General features: G+C 45.2%; 1 protein-coding gene across 9 annotated transcripts in view; it reads left to right on the top strand.

The window, feature by feature from the left end:
• Positions 1-18,278, top strand: part of ADGRL3 (adhesion G protein-coupled receptor L3) — a 2,975,920-nt gene that overhangs the window by 1,019,270 nt on the left and 1,938,372 nt on the right. For all 9 annotated transcript variants that reach the window (XM_068233819.1, XM_068233821.1, XM_068233820.1 and 6 more), the window contains one exon: positions 16,091-16,194. In XM_068233819.1, the coding sequence (XP_068089920.1) occupies positions 16,091-16,194 (104 nt within the window). The remainder of the gene's footprint in view (positions 1-16,090; positions 16,195-18,278) is intronic.

Below are 18,278 nucleotides of genomic sequence, written 5' to 3'. Positions count from 1 at the left end.
GTGGGTGCGTGCCAGGGAGCCCCTTTAGGGAGTGAGTGACAGGGAGCCCCTTTAGGGAGTGAGTGAGTGACAGGGAGCCCCTTTAGGGAGTGAGTGCGTGCCAGGGAGGCCCTTTAGGGAGTGGGTGCGTGCCAGGGAGCCCCTTTAGGGAGTGGGTGCGTGCCAGGGAGCCCCTTTAGGGAGTGAGTGCGTGCCAGGGAGCCCCTTTAGGGAGTGAGTGCGTGCCAGGGAGCCCCTTTAGGGAGTGGGTGCGTGCCAGGGAGCCCCTTTAGGGAGTGAGTGAGTGACAGGGAGCCCCTTTAGGGAGTGAGTGAGTGACAGGGAGCCCCTTTAGGGAGTGAGTGCATGCCAGGGAGCCCCTTTAGGGAGTGGGTGCGTGCCAGGGAGCCCCTTTAGGGAGTGAGTGAGTGCCAGGGAGCCCCTTTAGGGAGTGAGTGAGTGCCAGGGAGCCCCTTTAGGGAGTGAGTGAGTGACAGGTAGCCCCTTTAGGGAGTGAGTGAGTGACAGGGAGCCCCTTTAGGGAGTGAGTGCGTGCCAGGGAGCCCCGTGAGTGAGTGAGTGAGTGACAGGGAGGCCCCCCCCCTCTAACCGCCGCCGCTCAGGATCAGCGGCGACCCGACCAGATGTACGAGCGGGCGCTGGACGCACCCGCTCGATATGCGGAAGTGATGTCACTTCGGCATATCAGTGCGGGCGCTGGGTCCTAGCGCCCGCATGATTGGTCGCCAGCTCGCCGCCTGATCGTGAGGTCTGAGACTGTCAGTGACACGGCGGCTGGAGGGAGCCGCTGAGTCTTGACAGAGGGGGCGGCCGGGCGGAGATCCGTGGCACCCCAGGAAAGATTGGGGGCACGTGCCCCCCTAAAACAGGGCTAGTGACGCCCCTGCACTGCATATACATCTATCATCAACAGGAACCTCACTAGGTCTGAGCACTAACACGAGTGTATTCGCAACAGCAGATGAGTTGCCAATGATCTGTGAAGGCTTAAGAAGCTGAGGAGAGCCCAGCGCCACGCCCCCTAGCAATCAGCCAATCCGAGCGGCGCGAGGCACTCCTGACGTCAGCCGACCGGCAGGTCAGCTGACGCGCCTTCTTCCAGCATAAAGGTCCTGTCTCCGCACGCGCCCGCGCGATACAGAGACCCAATGCCGTTCCCGGCGTGCTGGACGCCGCCGCGACGGATAAGGCCTGTGAACAGGGAACAAAGGCGGCTGCGGGTATAGCCTGCGTATCTGCACCCGCCATAGCTTCAGGTGTTACAGTACCCCCCCCCCCCTCTAGGCGTGGACTCCAAACATGATCCACCTGGCCTATCAGGATGCAACCTATGAAACTCCTCCCTGAGTTCTTCTGCATGCATGCGAGAAAGTGGTACCCAAGATCACTCCTCTGCACCATACCCTCTCCAATGGACTAGGTACTGTATGGAGTTACGCACCACCCGAGAATCAAAGATCTGCTCTATCTCGTACTCTGCTTCTCCATTAATCACCACGGGGGGGGGGGGGGGGGGAGGAATCCACATGCACAGCAGGTTTCAAGAGGGATACATGAAATGTTCTACCACCTGTAACGATTGTGGAATTATCTCCGTGGTCAGCGCACAACCTGCGCGCCGACACCACGGAAATCCTCCACAAACATTTGGATAAGAGAACCCAGCTAAGGTGCGGATGCACCCGTAGAGAGGAATTCCAACCGGCAGATGGAGCTGTGGAGTGCAGAGGAACAGATCCTCTGCACAGCCACAGATGCTAGATAAGGATTGTACGTAATGGGGCAATACGGAGCAGGATAGTTTCTCTCGAGGGAGAGAGCACAGAGACAGAATGTATGTATGTCTACCAATCTAGTCGCCTCCCGGCGATGGTCGACATACAACAGCGAAAACCAAAGTGTGAACGCAATCGCAAGAGTGGCGATTGCCAACAGTGACACAAGACAGAGTAAAGGTTAAACACAGGAGCAGAGCGAAAGGCACAGCATATCATACAATGAGAATGTCAACGAAAATAACAAACGCAATACCTAAACGCGGTCACCGCGCGTTAGGCACAACAGCGACAAGCGCGTTTACGATGCGGTCTCCGCACGACAAGCGCAACAGAGACAAGCACGCCACCCTGACTAACGAATGAACACAAATGAACAAATAACAGGAACGCTTGCTAAACGGCTGCCTTATCTCAGGCAAGCGCAAGCATTTGCTCCAGACAGACAGACGAACGGAAAACAGGAATAGATCAGATAAGATCCACAGCTCTTCCACCAGAGCGAGTGCGATCCGGGTTCAGGGACAGGACAGGAAGGATCCATTGCTCTTTTCCACCAGAGCAAGTGTGATCCAAGTGCAGAAACAGAGCTAGCAGGATCCACTGCTCTTTTCCACCAGAGCAAGTGTGAACCAAGTAGAGAAACAGAACTAGCAGGATCCACTGCTCTTTTCCACCAGAGCAAGTGTGATCCAAGTGCAGAAACAGAGCTAGCAGGATCCACTGCTCTTTTCCACCAGAACAAGTGTAATACAACCTGACTGCACTAGAAGGAATGCCTAGTGCAGTCCCCAGGAATACTCTAAGATAATCTTTAGCAAACAATAGCAAGGCTGACACTCCAGGAGTGTTTTAGCAGTAACAAACCATCATGACCAGCCAAGGATCCTGGGAGAACATGGTATTTATACTGCAAGCCTTCAAAGGAGGCGGCTAGGCAATTTGCATGACAAGTGTATGCAAATTCCTCAGTGACAGAGCAAGTCTGAAACTTGCAAAGTAAAGACAGGTCTCTTTTCCAGAGACCTGCAGCCCACAGACTTAAGGAATGGTCAAACAGCTGTCTGCCTGTGCAGACAGCTGAGTGGATCATTACACCACCCCTGAAGCTGGGTGGGAGCGAGACAACATAGGTAACATTGTTGACCCTTTTGGACACAGAGTATGGCCCTATGAATTTGGGACCCAATTTAGCAGAGGGTTGCTTTAGGGCCAAGTGTCGAGTAGAAACCCACACTAAATCTCCTGGGAGAAAATTCTACTCCACAGAACGTTTCCTATCTGCCTTTTTTTTCTGGGTAGAAAAAGCCTTTTTCAAATTCTCTTTGACTTTTCCCCAGATCTCCTTTAATGTCCCTTGCCACTCCTCCAAGGCCGGGAAAGGTGATGACACCACTGGCAGAGGAGAGAACTTCGATGATCTCCCATTACCACTTGAAAAGGGGAGAATCCCGAGGAGGCACATTTCAAATTATTATGAGCAAATTCTGCAAAAGGCAAGAATTTGACCCAATCCATCTGAGCATCGGCCACGTAACCTCTAAGGAACTGCTCCAAAGATTGGTTGACCCTTTCGGTCTGCCCGTTAGTCTGTGAGTGGTAGCCGGAGGAAAACGATAGATTCATTCCCATATGATGACAGAAGGCCTTCCAAAACCTGGACACGAACTGGACTCCTCTATCTGACACCACATTTTCCGGAATTCTATGCAGTCTGAAAATGTGACGGATGAAGAGCCCTGCCAACTCTTGTGCAGTGGGGAGTCCGTCCAAGGGAATAAAGTGGGCCATCTTACTGAACCTATCGACTACCACCCATATGACTGTTTTACCCTCAGATCTAGGCAGTTTGCCCACAAAGTCCATGGACACATGGGTCCAGGGCTGCTCAGGCACTGGAAGTGACTGTAAGGTACCCACAGGAGCCCGTCTAGACGACTTACTCCTGGCACAAACGGAGCAATTACTGACAAATTCCTTACAATCTGACACTAGGGAAGGCCACCAGACGCAACGGTCTAACAACTCTTGTGTGCGAGCAATTCCTGGATGACCAGCATTTTTATGGGTATGGAATGCATGAAGAATTTTAAATCTGAACTGCAATGGAACAAATAGAACTCCACCTGGTTTCCCTTCAGGGACGTCCTGTTGGAATGGGCTTAACGTAGGTACCCAATCCACCCAGGAATCTATCCCAGGGGGTTCAGAGGACGACTCAGAAGTCCCCTCCCCTTGAATTTCAGTAGCGACTAAGGTAACATTCTCCAGACAATGATGATGACAATAAGGAGACCAGCTTAACAACTGTCTGGAACTCCAGTCAATCTGAGGAGAATTTTTTTAAGCCACGGCATACCCAGAATGACGGTGGAGGTGGACATTTTGAGTACCAGAAACTGTATTTGTTCCTTATGCAAGACTAACTGACACAACAACACAGGAGTCTGGGTGATGGACTGTTTAATTGGGAATGGGGAGTCATCCACTGCGGTAATCTGTACCTGACATCCCACAGGAGTTAAAGGAAACCCAAATTTGATAGCAAAATCATAAGCCATGGCATTTACAGCCGAACACGAGTCTATAAACGCCTGAGTGGAGTGAACCTGCTCCCTCCAGGTGATAGAGCACGGGAGTAATAAACGTTTATTGCTTAGAGGTAAGACTGGATCGCCTAGGGTAGTACCTCCAACTACTCCTAGGCAATAGTTTTCTGCCTTCTTGGGACAAACAACCACTATATGCCCTTTTTCAGTGCAATAAAGACATAATTTTTCATTTGCTCTCCTGTTTTTCTCGACCTCTGTGAGCTTTGTTTGCCCAATCTGCATTGGCTCATCATGAGGTGGAGAGGAAGACACTGAAGCAGAAAAGGTACCAGAAGCATATCCCCCTGGTACTTTACTTTCGAGCTTGCCTCTGATAGCGAACTCGCCGATCAATTTTGACAGCCAGTGAGATGGCTTCACCCAATGATTTTAGTCGGGGTGCCCCAACATCAAGTCGGCAACTGCATCAGATAACCCCGACAAAAAACAATCTAAGAGTGCGTACTGCCCCCATCTGGCTGAGACTGTGTAACGATCGGTGTAACACAGAGAGGGTCTGATTACCGGTGATCTGCAGTATCACTGAGAATACAGATATATATACCTGATTATTGATGATCTGCAGTATCACCGATAATCAGATATATCTCTAACCTCTGGACACCTGGGTAAAAGAGTGTACAGTGCAACAGAAATACTTTGAGGACTGCACCTGTGGAGCAGGCGCACAGCAGTAAGGAGTACTGCACAAAACACGTTCCTTCCGTAAGCCTGAGACTCTCCCGAGGGAGGGGTCAGGCTAGGAGTAGGAAGGACAAGTGTGAGTGACACCAGGAGAAGTGTCACCCACAGGTCTGTGAGCTATCTCTTGGCTGAAGAGATAGCTCTCGAGGTCGGACAAGCCAGGTCGGCAACAGACAGACAGATCAGGGACAAAGACAGGAGACAGATGCGGAATTCTAAGACAAGCAGAGTACGGAAACAGAGTATCAGATATAGCGAAGTACCTAATCAGAGATCAGAAGAGTAGTCAGGAAAGCAGAAGGTCATAACAGATAAACAATGCAATTAGTACTTTAAGCTATCAAGAATCTGACTCAGTGTGGATTCCCAGCTCCAGCCGGTTCTGGCACACTGTCGGATCTAGCTAAGGTCTGAGAGCTAGCACATATAGTTTTCCCTAGACTGAGGTGTGAGGTCCTTGATCATCAACACCTAGGAACTGGTCTAGATAATAATACAGATAATATTAGATACTGACAAGCTCTGAGTGCTACCACGTAGTGATCGCAATGCCAGACACCAGAGAAATGACCAGCACCCAGTATATATACACAAGCGCTCTCCAGCGCCTCCCCTAAGTGCTGGACCAATTAAACCTGATAGAATTGTCAGCTGATCGGCTGGATCAGCTGACACCCTTCTGACTGCCATAAAGGCTCTGCCTCTCAGCGCGCGCGCGCGCGTCCTTCTGAACCTATGTGGACTATCAGTTCCAGCCACACCAGACATGTGTTGTAATGCATCCGTTGGTTTGAACGTGGAGCCAGCCGCACCACTGTCAGAGCATGCGGCGGCTTCCCCGCATTCATCCATACTGCTAGTGGTAAGCTCATGCGTGCAAACCGCCACGTCGGACGCAGAATCCGCCGCCTTGTTCACTGGGCATGTGGTGGCTTTTTCGCGCTCCGTCAGGCTAGTGGATACAGGCCCATGCGTGCAAGCTGCCATGTTGAACGCGGAATCAGCTGCCCTACTTTGAGTACTTGCAGCGGCTTTTCCGCATTTTCTCACAGACTGCCCATCTCCTAAACTCAGCTGCATAAGTTTCAACAGGATTATGCCAGTGTCTGAGTGTCTTCAATTTCCTTTCTGACGTTATGGCTAAATCGGGATCATCGTATATAACTGCCATTGCCTTAAAAAAAGCGTCAACTGAGGCCAGAGCCTCATTCTCCAGAGGGAGACTATATGCCCAGGACTGCGAATCACCAGATAATAATGTCTTCATTAATGTAATTCTCTGGCGTCCTGTACCTGACGATACTGGCCGTAGTTCAAAATAAGATAAACACCTGTGTTTAAAATTTCGAAAATCAGAGGGATGCCCCGAGAATTTTTCAGGAGGGAGCACCCTGGGTTCTATGACATGAGGGGAGGGCATTTGTGCATTAGGGTCTTTCAAACGGTTAACTGTTTGAATTAGCTGGTCAATCTGGGTCTGCTGCATGTTAACCGTTTTAATGAGTTCATTAACAGACACTATACCTGATTATGTGGTGATCTGCAGTATCACCAATAATACCAGTATAGCTAGCAGTGAGTAAGGTGTGGTGTTTGGTGCAACAGTATAGACTTCTCCAGTGGAGCTGGAGGGTCTACCAACACAAGTAACAATAGGTCTTTACCAGAGGAGCTGGCAAAGTACTAACAATGAGAGAATAAAGAAGTTTGGCTAAACCTTACCAGAGGAGCTGGTAAGGTACTAACAGCACAAATGACTGAATCGTTTAACTAGACCTTGCCAGAGGGGCTGGCAAGATACTATCAGTCACTGGAGCTATATAAATAGGTCGGAACCTCACCAGAGGGGCTGGTAGGTTCTAATAGCTAAGAGCACTTCAGCAGTGGCTAGGGCCCACTGGTGAGTAGAGTAGTCAGACAGGCTAGGTTCGATAACAGGCAGGCAGAGAGAGTACCAAATCGGCAGGCAAGAGAGTAGTTAATATCAGGCAGAGGTTCAGAAACTAAGTCAGAAAGGCAGAGATACAGAATCGTATAGAATAGCAAGGTCAGAGAGTAGCCAGAATCATACACAAGTTATCAGAATACAATGCAATAATAACTAACTATAGATAGATGTATATTGCAAACACTGCATATACGTCTATCATCAACAGGAACCTCACTAGGTCTGAGCGCTAACACGAGTGTATTCGCAACAGCAGACGAGTTGCCAATGATCTATAAAGGCTTAAGAAGCTGAGGAGAGCCCAGCACCATGCCCCCTAGCAATCAGCCAATCCGAGTGGCGCGAGTCACTCCTGACGTCAGCCGACCGGCAGGTCAGCTGACACGCCTTCTTCCAGCATAAAGGTCCTGTCTCCGCGCGCGCCCGTGCGATAGAGAGACCCTATGAGCAAGGGACAATGCCGTTCCCGGCGTGCTGGACGCCCCCGGGACGGATAAGGCCTGTGAACAGGGAACAAAGGCGGCTGCGGGTATTGCCTGCGTATCCGCAGCCGCCATAGCTTCAGGTGTTACAATAATTATTTTTCCCGATCACAGCCGCACCCCAACCAACTGGAACCCCATCAATCACTTGAACTCTTAATTGCGACACCCCATGACCAGCTTCAACAAAATGTCTAGCCACCACCTGCATAGTGTCCCTGTTCCTAATAGCCGACTTGTGAGCTGACAGTCTCACTTTAAGTGCCTTTGTTGTCTTTCCAACATAAGCCAATCCGCAGGGACACTTCAGCAGGTAAATGACAAAAGACGAATTACAATCAAAATGTTCCTTGCTATAAAATTGTGTGCCTTTAGAAGGATGTCTAAAAATGTCCCCTTTTAGAATAAAACTACACAGGTGGAAACTAATGCTGGGAATACACGTTTCGTTTTTGCCTTCGTTTAAACCTTCGTTTCGATAGTGCCTTTTGTTCTTTTCGATCCCGAAATAATTGATCGTAAGGTTAATATCACCACCCACGGTTTCGTTTTTTTTTCCGATTCTGATGGTTTCGTTTTTCCAATGATCGAAGGCTGCAAAGAAACGAAACGTAGTACAGGGACGGACGGCATAAACGAATATATAATCGATCTGAACAGCCATCAAGCCTACCAATGGTTCGATTAGATGAATAAAGAGAGATAATATCAAACATGTTCGATCACTAGTCGTTCGTTTTTGGGGTCTATTAATCGAAACTATAATGAGATTATGACTATTTTCACATACGTTTTCAACACTCGATTCGTTTACCAAACGAATCGAAGGCTAAAACGAAGGCAAAAACGAAACGTGTATTCCCAGCATAAGACAGGGATGTGTACCCTTTTACCATCTCTAGGTCTACCTGTCCTGGCTTTGGTGTGTACCAGTTTATCACATATGGTTGGGGCTTTTTTAAATGATAGCAATGGGGGGTAATTAAACTCAGGTACTCTGGGAAAAGCCTTTCTTAGAAAATGCCAATGTTTATCGATCCGTAAACAGATAGCAGATAGGTTTGTGGGACGACGTAGCAGGTTTGAGTAGACTGTGGTGAGTTTTTGCTTGGTGATTCCTGCCTAGAAGTTAATGGATATAGCGCCTTGTATACACTTGTGCTTACCTGATTATTAGATACAGTTTAGAGTGGATCTGAGGTGAAATTTTACTCATTGCATAATTGTGTTCCTTTCCTATTGTTTATAAGGCATTCCTCAAGCCAAATACTTTTTTGTTTTTGTTTTAATACTCTAATTCCCTATAAACTAAATAAACCACAACAACATGGCTGCTGTCATTATATCACAGGAAGAAATAATCATTTTCTATTAAAGCTGTTTGCAGCTAGATTTGCTGTGTAAACTATCTAATCTTTAGATAAGATATATAGACAAGTTACTTGTTATAGTTAGTTTTTCATCTCTGATCCGCTTTAAGCTAAGCCTTTTTTTGCTATTTTGGGAGTAGGAAACCTGGAGGGGCGGGACTGAGAAAGTTCCGCTATACTTCCCTATTAGGTCCTCCCATGATGTGGTGCTATGTGATTGGATGATGGATATGCTGCGTATTGATTGGTTTACATGTACTATAATTATACTGGTGTGCCTGCTCGACTTGAATCCTGAATGTGACAGCCCCAGTGGTGTGGAACGCCTGGGCACACCTTCTCCTGTTTATAGGTGCTGTCCCACTCTCCTTTGCTGTTTCCTTTTTTCACCTAAGGAATATCGTAAAAATTAAGCACCTCATTCCATCAGATCTTGTCTTGTAGGAGTGTACAGAGGCGCCAATAGGATAAAAGAGACTAAAATTGTTAAAAGGGTAAGTAGGCGGTGGTGGACCAGCTACTCGAAACAGACACGATGCTTGTCGATTCTGGAAGCAATAAGTTATTCATACATACTCCTATAGAAACTGGCAACGCGTTTCACGGGCAATCCTGCTTCATCAGGCAATATATAAAAGGAGTAATACACTGAGAATGACAGAGATAAAAAAGTGCAATCAGACTGCTGTGTATAGTGATATTGACAAATAATGCGTAACAACAGCATTTGATGCTAATGGGGCAATTCTGGTGCATAATAGGAATGGAGTGGGCAGATGCGTTGGATCTGCAGTTTCGCGTCTATGTTGGATATAACCAGTTGGTAAATATAGTGCAATATAGGGTCTATACGGTGATCCCTATGAATATGGGACCTAAAAGTTCCCTTACAATGTGAGGTGTATGGTAGCTGCGTGGTAAGTGCACATATAGGTGTATTTACGGGGTCGGGAAAATAAGTGTTGGAGAGGGTGAAACAGATTATTGTGTGGTAAGAGGGGGTGAGACTGCTTATGGTATCGATAAGAGGTTTAGAATGACTAGATCATAGAAATGTCACTTACCAGCAAGGAGTCCAATGTCAGTTTGGCACCTCTGTGCTGGCTAATGCGTGAACTGCGTTTAAATACGTTGCTGGGGGAGAGTAGATTGATTAATTGAATGATTGGGGGCCAGGGAAAGGATTGTGGGCGGGGAGATGGCTGCCCAATTCAGAACGGAAAACAGTCAGGAGGGTGGGAGTGCGTCCTGTCAGTATTCTCCCACGTGTGAAGTTGTACAGTGTTATGTTACGTACAAGTTCCGTGGGCGGGGAAGGGGCTGGGAGATGGGCGGTATAGGAAAGTGGCCAGGGGTGGGGAAGTAGTGACGTGGCGCCAAGGGTTTGTTTGCACATGTGCGAAAGGCGCGTGATGCGCGCATGGTGTAAGAGGCGTAGAGCCTCTCACCCACTGCGCAGGCGTGCCCTTACTTATATAGATGCGGCCATTGGGGTTGAGTGCGCTATACGGGGATGTGAGGGTACTATTGGGATAAACGCACTATGTACTTGTTCCCATGAATTGGGTCCAGGTTACATTTACTGATAGGTGAATTTACATGAAAATGTATCATACAAGAATTATGAAAAAGATAAATACACGTGTATATTCTTTTCAGTGTATGTACGATGGGGATAATGTGTTGTGATGCTGCCCTCTAGAGGACACAGAGGGGAAAAAACGGATTGGAAGACATGGAGATGTTTTCATTACATTGTACAAATGTATCAGCACACTGATATAATGTAGTTCACGCTCTTTTATTGAGCCATGCGTTCCACAAAGATAAAACCGACAATTGTTTCGGGGGCCACACAGGGTCCCCCTTCTTCAAGGCGTGTAGTTACAAACACATTCAAATTTGAAAAACTTATATACCAACCTAATCCCTAATCACCACACCCATAGTGCAATCAAGCAATGATGTCATCTCCATTGTTTACACATCAAAACATGCCTCAATATTAATCCTATCGCTCAATCAGTAAGAAGGGGGACCCTGTGTGGCCCCCGAAACAATTGTCGGTTTTATCTTTGTGGAACGCATGGCTCAATAAAAGAGCGTGAACTACATTATATCGGTGTGCTGATACATTTGTACACTGACTTACTGGAGACACAGCCTATGTCTCAGTATCAAGCACCCGGCTCATCTTTGTGATGGTGTGCCCTGCGAGATCCATTCTATTTCATTACATTGTACACATTGTAATTCATCACTATATAAATATGCAGTGAAAGGATTAAAAGAAAAGGATTAGACTATGCTCTTATGAGCCATAAAAAACGGAGTTTCAATTAGAACGTCAGAACAGGCTAGGAAATAAACACAATCATATTGATAAATAGATTATAAATTAAAGCATAAAAACGATAAGAGAGATTGTGAGAATAAAGTTAAAATGTACAAAAATACACATAAAAGAGCGCGATAAAAGGAGGCGACTGTTTAAAAAGAGAAAAAAATTATTTTTGATTTTAGGATGTATGGAATTAGAAAATTTTCTCCAGTAATTCATTTAAACCATCTGGAGTCAGGGTTTTCAGTATTTGAATCCAATACATTTCTCGTTTTTTCAAAATGTCAAAATAATCCGATCGATTAAGTGGAACTGATTCTATGAGTTTGATGCTGAACAGTTCTGGGTTGCTGTTGTGATGGGACGTGAAGTGACGTGACACACTGTGTAGGGGGTATTTGTTGAGTATGTTCCTTTTGTGTTGCCCTATTCTACTCCTTGCTTGTTGGGTGGTTCTGCCCACATACTGCAGCCGACAAGGACAGGTGATCACATAAATGACATTTTTAGTTTTGCAGGTTAGATGGTCCTTGATTTGGTATTCGGTATTGGTGATCTGGGAGGTAAAAAGGGAACTGGGTGATATGAATTGGCAGGCCAAACATCTTTTGTGGTTGCAGGGGGTGCACCCCGGAACTGCGGTAGAGGAAATTGGTGTAGTTTCAGTCGGTACGTGACGTAATTTGCTGGGGGCTAGAATACTGCGGAGGTTGGGCACCCGTCTGAACGTGATGGCAGGTTTCGGAGCTAGGAGCGGTCGTAGGTGTGGGTCCTGTAGAAGAACTTCCCATCTATTATTAAGTATACTACGGACTGTGTTGTGTTGTGAGCTATATTTTGTTATGAACCGAGGTGTATCATTATTTTGTGTGTTGGTAATGGATTGTGAGGGGTTTTTGGATTTGGCTTTTTTAAAAGCGTCCTGTAATAGCTTTTTTGGATATTTCCGATCAGAGAATTTTTTTATAAGAACTGTGGTTTGGGCTGTAGGGTGTGTTTTTAGTCCATGGGCGTTAATTAAAACTGTGGTAGTGAATGTAGTTATTTACATCTACTGGTTTGAAAAAGGTTTTTGTTTTTATGTAGGGTGGTTCACTATATAGGATGAGGTCCAGATATTCTATGGAAACGGGGTCTTGATGGAAAGTAAATTGTAGCCCGGCGGGGTTGGTATTGAGGTATTCGATGAAGGATGGTATTGAGTCTGGGGGGCCTTTCCAAATGAAGATTAGGTCGTCTATATATCTTTTATAGAAAATTATATTATGGAAAAATGGGTTATTGTTGTACATTTTTAGATGTTCCAAGTACCCCATAGCTAAATTTGCATAGGATGGGGAGAAAGAGCTTCCCATCGAAACTCCGCGGACTTGATGGTAGATGTTGTCTTGGAATGTGAAAATATTGTTGTTAAGAATGAATTCTGTACAAGATATCAGAAAGGACTGTTGTGCTTGCGGCATTGATTTGTTGGATTGTAAGTAATATTGTAATGCAGTGAGTCCAAATGAGTGTGGTATATTGGTATACAGAGAGGTGACATCACAAGTTAACCATAAATAGTCGTCTTGCCAGGGGATGGGTTGTATGAATTCTATCAAATGTTGGGAATCCTTGAGAAAGGAGGGTAGTGACTGTACGTGAACTTGTAAGTGTGTGTCTATGAAACGGGACAGGTTACTGGTGGCTGAGTCTATGCCCAAGATAATGGGTCTGCCTGGTGGTCTATGGATGTTTTTGTGGATTTTGGGCAGGTAGTAAAAGAAGGGGGTTTTTGGATGGTGATGGACAATGAAATTTCTCTCGTTTTTGGTGATTATGTTATTCAGTAGGGCCTCGTTTATGAAATGTTTGAGGGTTTTGTTAATTTCTGGGGTTGGGTCTGTGTGTAATTGTTTATAGTATTTGGGGTCATTAAGAAGTTGTGAGGATTCGGTAAGATAGTCAGTTCGATTTAAGATGACGATCCCTCCGCCCATATCTGCTGGTTTAATGACTATATTGGAGTTTCTGCGTAAAGATTTGAGGGCTGTTTTTTCAGGTGGTGTGAGGTTGGAAGTATGGCTCATGTCTGGGATAGTGAGTTCCTGTAGGTCTTTTAGGACCAGGGAGTAGAAAGTGTCGATGTAGCTACCTTTAGAGGCTGTAGGGTAAAAACGTGATCAGCCTTTTAGATGGGAGTTGATGTATTTTTCAGTATTGGTTTGAGCTGTGGAAATGGAGACTATGGGTAATGAGTCGTTGTTGGTGATAATGAGGTTAGTATCATCTGTGTGTAGTGTGGCGTTGTGTTTTTTTATTGCAAAGTGTCTTTTGAGAGTTAGTTTGCGTATATAAGTATTGAGGTCACTGAATAATACGAACAAGTCTGATTGGCTGGTGGGACAGAAGGATAAGCCTTTTTCTAGTAAGGTAGATTCTTGTTTTGTTAAGATGTGGCTGGACAAGTTGAATATGCTCCTTTTGGTTTCAATGAGAGGAGAAGTAGTGTCAATGGACTGGGGGTGTGTTAGCGTTTGTTTCTTTTTTCTTTTACCTCGAGATCCTCGCTTTCTGAGTCGGATAGTGGTCGTTTCATTTTGTTGGATGGTTGTAGAAAGGAGCGGGCCGAAATTGGACTGGGTAATTGGGTGGACAGAACATTCTTGGATAGTGAGGCTGGGAGTTCTAAAAAAGATGACGTCATGGATTCACCTAGAGGGAGTGTTTCTCTATTGTTATTGGGCTTATTTGGTATGAAAAATTTGCAGATGTTGGTCTGGTGGGGAATGGCGAGTGTGTTGTAAGAAGGCATTGATGGTGGGTTAGGTGATGTGGGAGAACTGGGGTTGGAAGGGTATGTGCTAATTTGAGACAGTCTAAGTTCATTATCCAGAATCTGTTCTGGAGGGGCCTGTGTGTCCTGTATGTTACTAGTCCATCAGTACCATCAGATAATCTTTCTACCCTAGTCAATGCCTTCATCACATCACAGCTGGACTATTTCAATGCCCTATATGCAGGCCTTCCAAATAAAGACATACACCGTTTGCAAATAGTACAGAATGCTGTCACAAGTCTGCTAACAAGCAACTCTGTCATACTGCTGCCTTTTAAGCCTCATCTACACGCGTAGATGAGGCTCCGATGTTCCGACGAGCGGGGAATCGAATCCGATGCGAGCGGGGACGCGGCGGGTATGCACGGGGATGCGGCAGAGGCGATCCAGCGGCTAATCGACCCGCCGGATCGGAGCCTCATCCACGCGTGTAGATGAGGCTTTAATCTGACGTGATCAATAAAGAAGCGAAAATTATACTGGTGGTGCGTGCTCAACCTAAAACCTTGGGTGAAAAAGGAATGTTTTTCAACAGCGAAAATTTGATTCCTGAAGTTTAATTCCCCATTAATCAGTAAACCCAAGCTGCACACAATATTGGAGCTAGTAAGGTCTGAGGTTCCTGCCCTCAGCGGTGTTGACTGGGTCTGGAGCTACTTTGCTGCTAGGCGCTAACCTCCGATGACAATAACCACAGTTTTGTCAGCATTTAGTTTAAAGGACAATTGTAGTGAGAAGAATATGGTGGCTGCCATATTTATTTATTTATTTATTTCCTTTTAAGCAATACCAGTTGCCTGGTTGCCCTGCTGATCCTCTGCCTCTAATACTTTTAGCCATAGACCCTGACCAAGCATGCAGTGGATCAGGTGTTTATGACATTGTTGTCAGACCTGACAAGATTAGGTGCATGCTTGTTTCTGGTGTGATTCAGACACTAATGCAGCCAAATAGATCAGCAGCCAGGCAACTTGTATTGTTTAAAATAAAATAAATATGGCAGCCTTCATATACCTCTTACTTCAGTTGCGCTTTAAGCCAGTTATCATTCATCCACTCCTGAAGCTCAGCTAAACATGTTTTTTTTTTTGTCTGGTCTGTCATGTCAAACATATTGTCCTTACAGGCATTTGAACATTACAATAACCAAGTCACTGTATCTTTTTCTCATCAAGCCAGTGCAGTGCCAGGGCTCTGAAAAAATATCTATAATGTAGCTATGCATCCAACTGTTATTGTGGTGCTGCACATCACTGTGCAGATTTGGAGGTGGCCAAGTATTAAAGTACAAATTAATGAACAGCGCTACTCAAAAACAGATAAGTGCCTACCTGAGCGCAAGCCCCACTTGTGGGATAAAATAAACACCTAGCATACACATGTCTACCACTGGAGGATGTTGGTTTCCTGTAACAGCTTGCATGCAACTTGTTAAGTACTCGTCCCTCCCACTCCCTCATCACCAGGCTGCTTCCGAATGGCCTGTTAGGTCCCCTCCCATATGAGGATGATTTCTTCGCAGTGGGAGGAACAAGTACTTAACAAGTTGCATGCAAGCTGTTACAGGAAACCAACATCCTCCAGTGGTAGACAGGTTATGTGTATGCTAGGTGTGTATTTTATCCCACAAGTGAAGCTTGCACTCTCTTGCAGGTAGGCACTTATCTGTTTTTGAGTAGCGCTGTTTATTTCTTTGTCATGTACTAATTTAATTCATTTTTGATTAGCTGCTCCCACTTAGCAGCCTTGCTTTTGGTGTATATGCAGAGCTTCTGTTTGGGTTCAAGGTGCGTTTGCAGTTTCTGGGGGGGGGGCTCAGCGCACCTCTGATTGTAGGCCATTCGGAAGCGGCCTGGTGATGCGCTGATCCACCTTTTGCACAATTTTCAAAGTACAAATTAAGTTTGCTCCTTTAGGGAGCTAAGAATGGCTTTCATACCTACATGCATGTTGACCTTTGCTATGGTGTTGGGTGGAGTTCTTTAATGTGTTGAAAACCTTTTAACCATTTCTCAGCATCTGTTTCAACAAATCTATCATACTTGTGTCTCATTGTGAAGGTGTAGCAACGTACACTTGTACCGCTCCTGAAGGAATGTGGAATTCACGAGGACCTGACTTAAGTAATTGCTCATCCCCATGGATCAGCCACATTGGGCAGAAGGTGAGCTTTTTCAAGTGTGGCATATCTTAATACAATTTATAATGAAATTTGTTTCTAAAAAAAATATATATACATATGTATTCTTCATTTGCCCTCGTGTAAAAAAGAGCAGGAAGTAAAGTAGCTTTGCTTCCTGCTCTGTGCACCTAATTATTCACTCAGGATGATAAAGATTTGGGGGCCATCTATACCCCAATTGTCAGGGTTGGAGAGTGACTGCCAGTGTTTAACCACTTGAGGACCACAGTCTTTTCGCCCCTTAAGGACCAGAGCCTTTTTCTCCATTCAGACCACTGCAGCTTTCACGGTTTATTGCTCGGTCATACAACCTACCACCTAAAGGAATTTTACCTCCTTTTCTTGTCACTAATACAGCTTTCTTTTGCTGCTATTTGATTGCTGCTGCGAGTTTTAGTTTTTATTATATTCATCAAAAAAGACATGAATTTTGGCAAACTTTTTTAACTTGCTGTGCTGACATTTTTCAAATAAAGTAAAATTTCCTATACATTTGAGCGCGAAAGTTATTCTGCTACATGTCTTTGATAAAAAAAAAAACTGTTCAGTTATATTTATTGGATTGGGTAAAAGTTATAGCGTTTACAAACTATGGTGCCAAAAGTGAATTTTCCCATTTTCAAGCATCTCTGACTTTTCTGCGCACCTGTCAGGTTTCATGAGGGGCTAAAATTCCAGGATAGTACAAATACCCCCCAAATGACCCCATTTTGGAAAAAAGACATCCCAAAGTATTCAGTGAGAGGCATGGTGAGTTCATAGAAGATTTTATTTTTTGTCACAAGTTAGCGGAAAATGACACTTTCTGACAAAAAAAAGAAAAAAAAAAAGTTTCCATTTCTTCTAACTTGCGACAAAAAAAAAATGAAATCTGCCACGGACTCACTATGCTCCTCTCTGAATACCTTGAAGTGTCTACTTTCCAAAATGGGGTCATTTGTGGGGTGTGTTCACTGTCCTGGCATTTTGGGGGGTGCCTAATTGTAAGCACCCCTGTAAAGCCTAAAGATGCTCATTGGACTTTTGGCCCCTTAGCGCAGTTAGGCTGCAAAAAAGTGCCACACATGTGGTATTGCCGTACTCAGGAGAAGTAGTATAATGTGTTTTGGGGTGTATTTTTACACATACCTATGCTGGGTGAGAGAAATATCTTCGTAAATGACAATTGTTTTATTTTTTTTACACACAATTGTCTATTTATAGAGATATTTCTCCCACTCAGCATGGGTATGTGGAAAAATACACCCCAAAACACATTATACTACTTCTCCTGAGTACGGCGATACTACATGTGTGGCACTTTTTTGCACCCTAACTGCGCTAAGGGGCCCAAAGTTCAATGAGTACCTTTAGGATTTCACAGGTCATTTTGAGAAATTTCGTTTCAAGACTACTCCTCACGGTTTAGGGCCCCTAAAATGCCAGGACAGTATAGGAACCCCACAAATTACCCCATTTTAGAAAGAATACACCCCAAGGTATTCCGTTAGGAGGATGGTGAGTTCATAGAAGATTTTTTTTTTGTCACAAGTTAGCGGAAATTGATTTTAATTGTTTTTTTTCACAAAGTGTCATTTTCCGCTAACTTGTGACAAAAAATAAAATCTTCTATGAACTCACCATACTCTTAACGGAATACCTTGGGGTGTCTTCTTTCTAAAATGGGGTCATTTGTGGGGTTCCTATACTGCCCTGGCATTTTAGGGGCCCTAAACCGTGAGGAGTAGTCTTGAAACCAAATGTCGCAAAATGACCTGTGAAATCCTAAAGGTACTCATTGGACTTTGGGCCTCTTAGCGCACTTAGGGTGCAAAAAAGTGCCACACATGTGGTACCGCCGTACTCAGGAGAAGTAGTATAATGTGTTTTGGGGTGTATTTTTACACATACCCATGCTGGGTGGGAGAAATATCTCTGTAAATGACAATTGTTTGCTTTTTTTTACACACAATTGTCCATTTACAGAGAGATTTCTCCCACCCAGCATGGGTATGTGTAAAAATACACCCCAAAACACAATATACTACTTCTTCTGAGTACGGCGATACCACATGTGTGACACTTTT

Source organism: Hyperolius riggenbachi, chromosome 1, assembly GCF_040937935.1.
Source record: "Hyperolius riggenbachi isolate aHypRig1 chromosome 1, aHypRig1.pri, whole genome shotgun sequence".
NCBI lineage: Eukaryota > Metazoa > Chordata > Amphibia > Anura > Hyperoliidae > Hyperolius > Hyperolius riggenbachi.
Note: the sequence above shows the minus strand (reverse complement) of the source record. Positions and strands in the feature narration are given on the sequence as shown.